The 12,952-nt window shown below is 30.8% G+C and overlaps 1 protein-coding gene across 2 annotated transcripts; it reads left to right on the top strand.

Moving 5' to 3' along the window:
* Positions 1-478: 478 nt before the first annotated feature.
* LOC108722115 (uncharacterized) lies at positions 479-12,215 on the top strand. Of its 2 annotated transcripts, XM_018447054.1 has the most exons (6): positions 479-744; positions 5,192-5,257; positions 7,615-7,680; positions 7,967-8,129; positions 8,887-9,238; positions 10,922-12,215. In XM_018447054.1, exons 1-6 carry the CDS (start codon positions 600-602, stop codon positions 11,102-11,104), a joined length of 975 nt encoding a protein of 324 aa, XP_018302556.1. In that variant the 5' UTR covers positions 479-599; the 3' UTR covers positions 11,105-12,215. The 2 variants fall into 2 exon arrangements, with proteins under 2 accessions (XP_018302556.1, XP_018302557.1); XM_018447055.1 differs by lacking the exon at positions 5,192-5,257 and having other exon boundaries at positions 480-744.
* Positions 12,216-12,952: the final 737 nt, after the last annotated feature.

The following is a 12,952-nucleotide window of genomic DNA, read 5'->3' as shown; positions in this document are numbered from 1 at the left end:
TACTGTTAGTTTCTGTTTTCAGCAAGTATCGATATGTATTCATCTTTTTTTTAAATATCACGAATAAATCATGCTCGTCCATCAAATGAAAATTTTATGAACGACTGTAAAAGATTTGCGCATATATAAATATTTTAAATTATATTACATTTTACAGTAAATACCACGGTTTAATGAAAATAAATTGCAAGTAAAGAATTCAAAGAATTCTGCTAATATTCATCACGCAAAATTCACGAAAATATTCTAAAGGCATCTACGATTCTCCAACAGAGACCTGTTCTGTTTGGAGCAATCATCCGAGCTCAATTCGGCGCGAGAAGTTGAACCGAGCGTGTAAACCGCGATGCGAACGGCACACCCGCGTGCGTGCACGAGCGCTCACTTTCGCTGGACACGCTCGCACTTCTACATACGCACGTACACGCGCGTGTAAAGCAGGAGCGACGGTGACTCGTGTAGCAGCAAAAGCTACCAACGCGACGACGGTTTTTCATCTTGTCAGTTAGCCTTCCTGCTTCCACAAGCGCGGGTCGATCGGTCTCTTTTTCCGCATTTTTATGCGGCGATCATATCTAAGAAGCTGTCGCACGTGAAAGATGAAGTGCCGCGTAACGAGACAAGTCCCGACGATGATGCGTATCGCCCTTGTCGTGGCGGTGGTGCACGCATCGCCGGCCGAGCCCTTGCCCTCCAGCCTGCTCGGTGGAATTGGTAACGTCGCAAATACCGCAACTAATTTCCGTAAGTCGACCTCGCGATGTCAATCTCCCGACATCGCCAAGATTTATTTACTTTTAGAATATTTTACATATTTACATCAAAATATTTGCAAGTTTGAGAAGGTATAGATTTAAAAAATTAGTAATCAGTATTTTAATTTTTATATCGTGATGTTACTGCGGTAGTTTAGTACAATTTGCGTTTCAAGGCCAAAAATCATTTCAGAGCGCATTTAAAGAACTATATACGTACACAGTTGGAAAAAATATGTTGAATTTAACATAAATCGCATGTCCCAAACGGTCCACTCAAATTTTTGAGTTAATTTTACACAAGATGAATATGTTAGAAGGTAACACAAATATCATGTAAGAGAATAAATACAAAGAAAGATAACATCGACACAGTTTGTAAACAAACAAGTTGGGAACTTTTTTTTCAGAAAATTAACATTTATGATATATTAAATTAACACATATTTCATTCATATTTGTCTTAGAATTTACGTTTTAAAACACATTATTTTGATGTTACTTGTTCACTTACTCATAAATTGTTGATTCAAGTGTTAATTTAACATAATGTGATTATGTTATTTAAAGATTTTTTGTGAAATTGATATTCAATGTTTCTTAGTATCATTTTAACAAAATCTTTAAATAATAGTGTCATTTTAAAAAAATTTTTAAATAACATAATCACATTATGTTAAATTAACACTCGAATATGTTAAAAAATTCAATACAAACTGTTAACACAAACGTGAGTGGATCGTTTCCAACACAAATACACAAATTTTTTTACTGTGTAATAGGATATAAATTCACACAGACTTATAGCACTTCACACAGACAAGCACTTAAGATCCAGTTAGATCGTTTAAGGCATTTGATTCAGTAGGTTGTGTTTCTCACATATACAGTTCTTTAAGATCTAATATTGTTTAATTTTTATCTTTATATAATAAAGATTCGTTTTTTTAAGTTAAAAATTGAGGTACGGTAGAATCAATACTATATATATGTAAAAATGAATTATATCCCTGTAACTACTTCCAATAACAATCGAAGACTGTATTTTAAACTTAATTCATTCTAAACTGCTGCTTGTAATATAATAGATTAACTCATTTCTGTACGATCATATACCATATAAAATATTTAAATAAAAATTAACATTAATTAATGTGTATCTTAATTATTATAAAGATAAATATATTAATAAATAATATTAGCATAATGAATAATAATAATTATTATATATAATTACATACTATAAGTTTTTACGTAACTATGAAATAATATAGAAGTTATCTGTATGATGCATTTGATGTAACAACTACAAAATGTCGTAACGTTTAATTTCGGATTTCATCGTCAAGTAATTTAACATCTTTGTGATTTTTTGTCGCGCGTAAGTTAAGTTGGATTATGCTAACGTAAGATGTAATAAGAATTACTTATTTACTTTGATGATGAGAGAAGTCGTTTTAATGGTTTCTTAAGTATCGAAGTGCGCGGCGCGATGTCGACTTAGTTTATTTAATCATACCAATCGAAAACCAATTAATTCGAAATTGAATTTATTCAAAGGAATTTAAATTTGAATATTATGACCTAGTGACTTAAATTATCAACGTTAGACAAGTAGAGCAATAAATTTTTTGGCATTTAGGAATCTAGATGTCATAATAAATAATGGTGCTTGAACAGAGAAGCACTGTATCGTCAGCGTTTGATGAAAGTGAAAACGTAAATACGATACAACGGTATCAATTAAGGATGAGACGATGGATGGAAAGTTTAAGTAGGCAGATGTTAGATAACGATATTAGAGAGCTTTGAAAAGGCCTTTCCTTGCCAATGCAGCGGTTGAAAGTATTTGATTGATGGAAGTAAAACATGAAGTCTTTAAATCGTCATACCATTTAAATAATTCTTGAATCGGAATCACGTAAGCTGCAAAAGTTTTTTAAATGTCGCGGTCGATTTACCACTAATTTGCATAAATATCTCGCATAAATTAATGCGAATATATTTATTGTAGTATGCAGTGACCTAAATTTTTAATCAGATACAAAGTAGATTATACAAATAGATTATAGCTTTATATTATCTCACTTCGATCGACCTTTTAGATAATAATTTATGCATATCATCTACTGTGAAATGATAAATGCTTTGTACTGGCGTGTTTTATGCAAATTGCATTAATAAATGTTTCAGAGAAGAACAACATAACAAAGGTATTCTGATAACTGTATTTTATAACATAAATATCCGAAATGACATTACGATATTACGTAATTACTTGGAAATATAGTTCAAACGTAGATAAACTCTCAGTATTCAGACTGTCGTGTCGAATTCATGATATTAGAGGACATAACTTATGCGTATAATGATCGTCAAAACTCGTTATTAATATAAATTATTCTCATAAATACAAATATAACGAACAGAAGCACACTGTCTCATGTAAAAAATCTATCATCTCTAACATCGCAGTTTCAAGTAAGAGAAATTAAGTTTGATTAAGTATTATATATAATTCAAAATAAAAACGATTCCTTCAAGGACTTAATTATTATTTCGCGAAAGATGAAATTCTGATTGAATTGGTAATAAAAGAATATCAAAGAATTCAAAGGATATCGTTGTTTTGTCACGAACTACTAGCGTTAAAAAACGCATTAGCACGCTTGTAAGTAGAAACATGATGATTCAGATTTGTTAAGTAGAATGTTTCATACGCATACAGAATAAAAATATCCGCTAATAACGTGGGATTTCTATAACGTATAAGACAAACGAAAGATGCTCTTTATTCATTACCATTCGGCATTAGTCACATCCGTATTTGTAGATATATGCTATTTTGCACACCACACTGAATTCATAATGAAGATTACGTGAGCACGTACGTTATAAAAAAACAACAAGTTTGTTATGCCATTATATGATTTTTTTCACGAAAGTCACGTTGGTCTACATTAACATGACTTTCGTAAAAATGTCAGAAAAAAAATTATAATGGCATAACAAACTTATTTTTTTTGTAATACCTCAATCGAAAGTACTTTTGTCCGTAATAATCATTTAATATAAGCAATGTATTATTCAATATTTGTTGAAGACATAAAGTAGAGAACACTATTCGCATGTTTTCTTTCAATTTGACCTTGAGTCAAATTAAATTTGATATCACGAAGCATCTGACGTCAATTAAAATATTTTATTTTATCGTCTACAACATATATTATTTATATAACAATGTTGCGCGGTTAAAAAATGATAACTATAAAATTATTGCTGGCAGCAACATTCTAGTATTACGTCGTCACTATAAAAGTGAAACTGAAACGTGAGATTTTTATATGCAGTACTAGTACGTTGACCAAAGCTCATCTGAGCGTAGCAAATCAAACGTAACAAATTGTAACCGATGTTAAATCACTAAAAACTTTTTACATTCCACCAGATCTGGATGAATGCAATCCGGCGAGAGCGCAATCACTTTATTTGATGACTACTTTTTATCAAATCTTTTTCATGTAATCTATTAATATAAGTTGCAGTAAATGCGTGTAAGAGCCCCTTTGATGTTACAATAGAAACACTGCTTGAAATTCGATTAATCGTTTAATTAACATATCAGAACCGACATAACATTCTCATTAGCAAGCCGATTGGCGCACTAAAATTCCTTTGTTGTTATATAGTAAAACAAAGCCCTTGTTTAAAATTATTTAAAATTGTTAATCATTTAATTACCATATCACAATCGTCGGATACATTTAACTGGTTTCCAAAAAGCCGAATCTCGGATTCATGATAATCGATCTTTCTATCCACAATCAGCGCGCCGACAACAAACGGTTTAATTAACGTGTGAATAAAAGCACCTTGAGGGTTGATTACGTGCACGAAGCTGGCGAACATCCTTCATGTTGCATGATAGACATTAATATCAAAGTAAAAGCATTCATGTAGTCTAAAATATAATCTATTTTTGGATGAACGAAATGAATACAGAAAAATGCGATCACGAAAAATATAGAATGTGTAAAACATATTTTATACATACATATATCACTTATCTATATGATATTAAATAACATAATTTATATTTACATTAATAACGGCGCACCGAGAATTTAAATGAAAATTATAGATCGCATCTTATTCTTTGATCTAATTTTGGAAATATTATTTAGGGCATCCTTAGCACAAATATGTCACGAAGAAATCGATTTTTTCTTAAACTTCATTTATTGTTCTTAAAAAACAAAGATTTATATTGTGCAGAATTATTAATTATTAGGTACAAAGATATATAAAAATTATTAGATTAATTATTTAAGTATTAGTGATAACTATTGCAGAAAGTTTTAATTATATTTTCAAGCATTAACTAATCGGTTTTGTCTTGTTAGGATGCCTCGGTGACTTGTAATCATTTGTTACAGTAACGGGAGTCGTGCAACGGCAAAAAGAACTATTGCATCGCGTTACGGACACTGCCGCGGAGTACAGTATGTGTTCGCATAAATTGCAATGTTTATTCAAAAGCTTATGCATTCTCTTTACGCTTAGTACGGCTTCGGCGCAGCTTTCAGAAAGAAAAGCAAAAAAAGACAGGGCTTTTCGAAGTTGCAAATGCTTATGCGTATAGCTGTTAATAAAAGAAACAATGTTGGGATAGATACGCTTTTATTTGAAGGTCTCATAGGATCCTACAATCGTTCTTTATTTTTTTAATATGTTGCTATTGATAATTATTAATTTATTACATTATTATATGTAAAGTACATATAATGGGCTTAATTAGGAAAAAATATTTTTTTAGTATATTGTCAAATACTTAAACTTTTCCAAAATTTGCAAATGCTTATGCGCATAGTTATTGATAAGATAAACAATGTTGAGATAGATATGCTTTTTTATATGACAAGACTTTAAAATCCTACAACTTTCTTTTTTTAATATATTGCTATTGACAATTATTAATTTATTATTTGTGTAAATTGTATCATGTTTAATTAGAAAGAAATATATTTTTTATTATATTAGCAAATATTTGAACTTAATTTCTTGAATTTAATTCAAATATTTAGAATTAAAATTAGAATTCTTAATTTCTACGTCGTTAATAAAAAATGTTATATATAACTTATATAATTTTTTGTTGAAGCAATCGAAAATTACTTTCATATTATTTATTATTTTGTGAAATTTATACAGTGAATGATGTGAAAATTTAAAGAGAGAGATCGTAATCTGAACGAGAACATGTCAAAAGGTTAGCGACTAATACTTTCCCAGAACGTTGAAGAACGTAATTCGCGTTAACGTAAATTCTCGAGGGCGCACGGAGTCGACAAGCTCAGAGATGCAAATATACAAACCTCTAACAGAGAAATACTGTAATGCAGTAATTCGATCCGTAATAACGCGACGTGACGCGACGCTTTTGATTGAGAAGGGATTGCATTTCTCTTTATTACGGAACGATACGCTTGTAATTGCATTACAGAAGCTCGTGACCCAAATCGTTTCTTAATTCCTTTTTGAGTAAATGATATCGAAAGTCACGTTTCGTTTTTTTATGACGTTCTCAGATAATTAAATTAAATAGAGCTTTACTTATCAATCTTGGATAGTTAATGAGAAAAACTAATTGTATAAGAGAGACTTGACAATCTAAATGATATACGCTTTGATAATTCAATTTGCACAATTATAATCACGATAATTGGCATTTATCACTTAAGTCTGCAAAATTGCACGAAAATATATATAGGCACTCGAAATAATTAACGGACATTCTTTTCTCGACAGAAAACAACTGCACGCTATCTTAATCTGCGACGAGAGAATTGTTAACTACAAGATTAAGAAAAAAACTACAACTTAATTCGAACAGTTAAAAAAAATGATACAATATATCACTCGTAATACACATTTTAAGTCTTCTCAATAAGGTATCATCGAAGTATACAGTGTTAAAAGCAAACAAAATAATAAATGTTTCATTGAATTCGTAACATTAAATTTAAAGTCTCCCAACGTACGTATTCTATTTAAATGCAAATAGCAGATGTCAAAGATCGAGACGATTACACCGAGAAATCACAATGCTGATTAATTAACGATCTCATTATGTTACGCTTAAAACTATTTCCGTGCTTTTCTATCTTTGATCTTTCAATGCTGAGACACCTGTGTGTTTTGATTGATTTCTCGGCAATTCTTTTTCGCAAGTTTAATATATTATTTAATTTTAATAACAATAAATTTAATTATGTATCTCTTAATAATAATAATTAAAAAATTTATATTTTATACCTATTTTATAATAAATCTAATATCTCGATTAATCTTAAAATGCAAGTTTCTATTGCATTTCTATTGCATTCGGAAGTAAACAAGTCATTTTTGCATCTCAACAACAAATAAATTCTCAATAAATACTGATATGAAAAAAAGATTTTATTTTTATTCTTTTAAAAAAATTTTAAAAATTAATTTCTCATTTAAGAAAGTAATAATTCGTTTTTACATAAAATTAAGAAAATTATAGTTTAGTTTATATATTCATGCATGATTTATATCGCTAAATCAACCCGAAATCCCATATAATGTGTAATAATTTATTTTCTATTAATTCCAACATATAAAGATTAAATAAAACTCGCTGTTTCACGGGACAGATGTAATTTTATGTAATATAAATAAATCAGAGATGACATAACAATACACAGGAAGCTCGGTTCTTGCGGCATTGAAAGAGTTAATGTCTATAATAAGCAACAGCAATAACAAGCAATAATAGAAATAAGATAAACGGGGAATGCAAATAAAGAGAAATACTTTCATCTTCTGATTGTAGTTACCAGCGCGGTAGAGAAGCCGAGAAATTTATTGCTCAACGCTACCAGGATGACGACTGGTTATAGTAAGTACCGCGCACAGCCAATATTATACATTTAAAAAAATGTATTAAATCTTAATATTTTTTTTTAGTGCTACTAAATATGTGTAAACATTTACTTACAGTAAATAAATATTTACTCAATAAAAAAATGATAGTTCAATTAATGGTTCTTGTACCGAATAAATATATGTTTATATATTTATAGTAAATATCTATTTTGAATCATTCAAACAATATTCGATAAATTCAGTATATTTTTCAGTGTATTTATAGCTATTTGCGTTTATCTTATTCTTGAATCGGACAGTTGACAATGCAGCCTCAAAGGGTCTTGAGTTCAAGCTGAAAAGATTTCTAGAGAAATTCCGTACTCGGATGCGCAACGGTATCACAGAGCTGGGTATACCTCCGCTGGAGCCATTCACTCTCGATGAGATCGATATTGACACGGATAATCCAGAAATCGGAAAGTGAGTCGTTGGACCAATACACGATCATGTACACCGGATTCCAAAGATTCGGAACAAAGAAAATCTCGCCTCGATATACAGTTTTAAAGAGCATGTTATAGAGATCATAAATAATTTCGTTAATAATTAATTAATCGCTAATAATTTCGCTAATAATTTCACTAATATTGTTACAATTTTATTAAATTTAAACTCTATTAAATGATAACTGAAAAGTGCGAGTTGGCATACAATTTTTTTTCTCTTACAATAGCATCGAGAAATGCAATTATACACTGAGAAAAATGGTCTGGTTGGATTAAATAGCAATTCTGGTGAAAACGGACGAATCAAAATTTTCTGGTTAAATCAACTAGAATTCTAGTTGAGCAAACTAGAATTCTGGTTGATATAGTTATTCTGATAAAAATAAGAATTTTAGTAGATTTTGTCAGAAATATTATATCAACCAGAATTCCGGTTATCTCAACTAAAATTCTAATAAATTTAACCAGAAAATTCTGATTCGTTCATTTTCAACCAGAAATTTTTTTCAGTGTACTTATAGTTTCGATTATTGATTTCACACTGTCCATATATCTACGTACATTTTCATTTTACCGCTCATAAAAATAGTATCTTTAAGGAAGTATTTTCTACCTAAATATTCAAATTATTGCTTCTATGTTTCCAATTGGATGTAAAAGATACCGACTGTTGCGTAACGTGTTACTTCCCCAAACAAAACGTAAAATGTCATTATAAATCTGTTTTACAGAATATCCTTGGTAATTGAGAACCTGGAACTGAGAAACCTATCGACTTTCTTGATCGACCGAGCTAAGTTATCGCTAATCGGCCCTACCATCACCATCAATATCTCCATACCCGAGATTTATGCTTCGGGCCATTACAATATTTCCGGGATCCTGGGCGATACGTACCCGCTACGCGGTGCGGGTTCTTTTCAGACAACTGTACGTGACTTCCGCATTTACGTAAACACCGTGCTGGGTTATGCCAGAGGAATGTACTTGAAGAAATTCGACCTCGACTTTTCGCTGCGCGCCATTAAAATGCGTTTAGAGAACTTTATGGGCGGCGAGGAAATCGGACAAATTATGAGCAAGGTGAGAATAATGATCATATTTTGTTCTTTGAATGAATCTTCGTCTATTTAAGCAAATGAAGAATAACCGGTTAAAGAGTTCTGTTCAATTTGTAATAAATGAAAGTATATAGTGTTTTGTCTAATATTTAATCTTTAAATATCATTAAAGTTTTAATATTGGGATATCATTTTGTAATAAAAGTGTATCTATTATATAAAATTTGTGATGAAAATAGAATGTTAAACATACCAGATTGCTTGCGAATAAGCACTTTAAAATTTATAATTACAAAATTTAAAAATGTAATAATGATTTAGTAATAAATACTCATTTGCTAGTGCATTCTATTTACCGAAATATTTGATCAAAATATTTTTTTTGAAAAATTTTTTTTAACATAAAAATGTTAACAAATAACGTATCCCTCTCCATTAAATGATATAGAGATATAGATATGATATATGATATAGAAATAAAAGATATATATAAAGGATGCATAGAGAGAAAAAGAGACTTTTTAAAATATCTTTCAATTTCAATATTAAAATATTATAACTATAGAATTTCATATACCTTCAAAAAAAATGAAGTGAAACCAGATGTACGAAATTGCTTTTCAAATGAAAAAAAAAAAAAATTTATTTTCCAATATTCTTTGTAATGTAATAAAGATGAGTGCGGTTTTACATGACAATCTGCAGAGACTTATGGAATTTTTATAAATCGTAGAGCGTTTCACAGAATGATTCATTTTACGATCAGATCTTGAGATGTAATATATATTATAAGGAACTTTTTACGAACCGTTTCAATATCCAATTTTATTCGCGATGCGCGCAAACATCAGTAGGGCGAGGTCGCGTTTATCCGGCCATTGAAACCGAAATTCCATGTTGCTTGTCGAATATTAATGGCTTGCTCGATTCGTTCGTGTTTCACCTCGGCAGCTACGCAAATCTTTACTGCGCAACTGTCGATTTGAACACGTGTCACTAATTGATTGCCTCCAAATGACTGCAATGAATTATAGATTATTCAGGGGGTTGTCAAAAATTTCTCATCCTAAAATTCCATAATATTTTCCTAATTTTCAGACAAAATTTCCTAATTTTTCCTTATGCTTTCAATAATATTTTGAAACTTTTTTGTATTTTCGTTCTGATTTGGAAACCATCAAATATTTTGTTGAGAGAGTAATTTAACATATTTAGTAATGTAAATTGCTGTTAATATTCCTAACACTATTTGCATTTAATTATTAAGTTAGCAGTATTCCAAAACTGCATAGATGTACACATATTAATGTATATACACATATTAAATATAACTTCTTTAAAGCCAAGAATTTTAATTTTCCAAAAAATTTTGCAAAATTTTCTGACATTTCCCTGATTTCCAATTTTGTGGCAATTAAGTTATTATGGATGTGTATTTGATGAAATATGAAACAATTTATATTTATTCTATTAATAGTCTAATAGTAAAAACTTACAACAATTTTAACTGTAACGTAACTGTATCATACATTCTGTATATTTTCGATATACTCAAATTTCAAGTTAAATAACACTCGACATCGAGTGCTTTGCTCTGACGCAAAATTTCAACGAAATAAAATCACTACGGAGTAAATGTTATCTGGCGCGTCGCTGAGTTGAATTCGATGTAGTTCGATCATAAAGTCGACGTATCGGTTTACAGGTATTCGAAGATTTAACACCGGAAGCACTGGACGTCATTAAACCGGACATATTGCCTCCGATTCAGGATTATGTAGCGAGCCACGTGAACGAGACGATTCATCATTTGACTATGAGAGATCTGTTCCACGTCCTCCTGGGAAAATACGAATTCGGAGATATCACGCACTTACTGATACCCTGAGGAGATATCCGCGAAAACCTAACCGAAATGCATCGCCGAATTATCGGACCGTGCAATTACGAGCGCAATAACACAAGCTTAATGTGTCTGAAAATGCCTTCGTTCAAGACGTAAGAAATCGATTGCAATCGAGGTACAATGCACTCCGTTGCGATGGAACGAACAATACCCGCGACGACAATAAAACACGACAAGTTAAATTGATTTCAAAGTCAGCTTTGTGTTACATAATATGTGTTGACTACTCGAAGGTCTTTGACTACCTTGCCTGATGTTCATCTTCGATTACCTATTGTCTTGCCGAAGAAGGATTATTTTATACGCGACGGGTGCGAATTATTGACTTCCTTTCGTTCATTTCTCTCTTTTACGTTACGTTAAATTATTTCTAAAAATCCTTTTTCGAAATAATTAATTTGCTCAAACAAATATATTGAAGCTTTAATTGTTGGATACGCACTGTTAAAAAAATTAAGAACTAGTTCACGCCATAGATCGTACGCATACGATTTACATGAATCAACCATACGACAATCCATCTCGTTAGCATCTGCTTGGAAACGTAATTCTGAACGAAGACACCGTGAACCTCCTCATCACCCGCCTGCCGCGAGCGACTACCGTGAGTGCATCAGTGAAAGAGGCAAAATGTTTAATTCATCGAATCGCTCGGCGCTTCGAATCTGGCGCATCTTTATCCGCTGATAAAGACGAGCGAAAGTATTACAACCTTGGATGGCGATGTCGTCAAATCTTCTGCATTGCGACATCGACACCGGCCATTCATCCACCCAGATGTCAGTGAATAATGACGAACGATGCGAGACCGTGAAAGGTGATTTTACAGTGATGAAAAAAAAACTATTCGCAAAATTCGCTCGCCATTCTTTTCAAAACTGTTGTACAGAGTAAAGCATTTAAACCTTTTAGCGTGTGCCATACATCGCGCATCACTTTTCTTTAATTGCCGTATGCTGCATAAAATTTCGTGAAAGCTTTGAAAGCCGGACAAACCAAAATTATGAAATGAAGAAACTGATTGAGATTCATACGCTTAATTATAGCTTCGTTTCTTTTTATATAGATAAATAGTAATAATTTAATTTGGAATTTCGTAAGACAAAAATAATTAATTGTTAATAATACATATACATATAAATATTTGTAATAATTTACGGATACTTTTAAACGATTATAAAGAATAGCCTTTGAAAGAATTCTCAAATACATTCATAAATATTTTAAATATAAAATTATTATTTCAGAATTTGTCATTATTATATAAAGGCGTTTAATTGAAAATTTCATGATGGAAACGCTATGTATGACAGTTTCTATTTATAATAATATTACTCTCTGCTTCCAATTTATTATGACCAAAGAGATAATCTTTCAATACATCGATGAAAAAATAATTTGCATGTATTGTTTTAATTCAAAAAATTAAAACAAACATCACATCTGAATTAATTTCAAAAAAATCTTCAGGATATAATCAAGTCGTTTCTTTTTTCTTCAATTATTCCGATTATTAAAAATATCAATCATTTGCAATAATTAACAAGTGCGAGTTATTTTCACTTTACAGCTTTCAAATTTCTGTCTATAAAGCATAATGTATAAACAGTTTACAAAATGTAATACGTACTGGCATGTATATAGTTTGCCGGTACATCGTATACTATTAAGTTAATTGTTATACCATACATAATTATGTTAAACGCTAAAAGCACCGTAAATGTCGGTTAGGATTATAATTAGAGAGGAAAGTGTATGATAGTAGAATTAATGTTAATGTTTTGTTAAAATAATTTGTAATAATAATTTATTATAAAATAATTCAGTGAT

This window comes from Mycetomoellerius zeteki, unplaced genomic scaffold, assembly GCF_001594055.1.
Source record: "Mycetomoellerius zeteki isolate Tzet28-1 unplaced genomic scaffold, Tzet1.0 scaffold197, whole genome shotgun sequence".
Taxonomy (NCBI): domain Eukaryota; kingdom Metazoa; phylum Arthropoda; class Insecta; order Hymenoptera; family Formicidae; genus Mycetomoellerius; species Mycetomoellerius zeteki.
The sequence above is the reverse complement of the archived record's forward strand: the minus strand, read 5'-3'. Positions and strand labels throughout refer to the sequence as shown.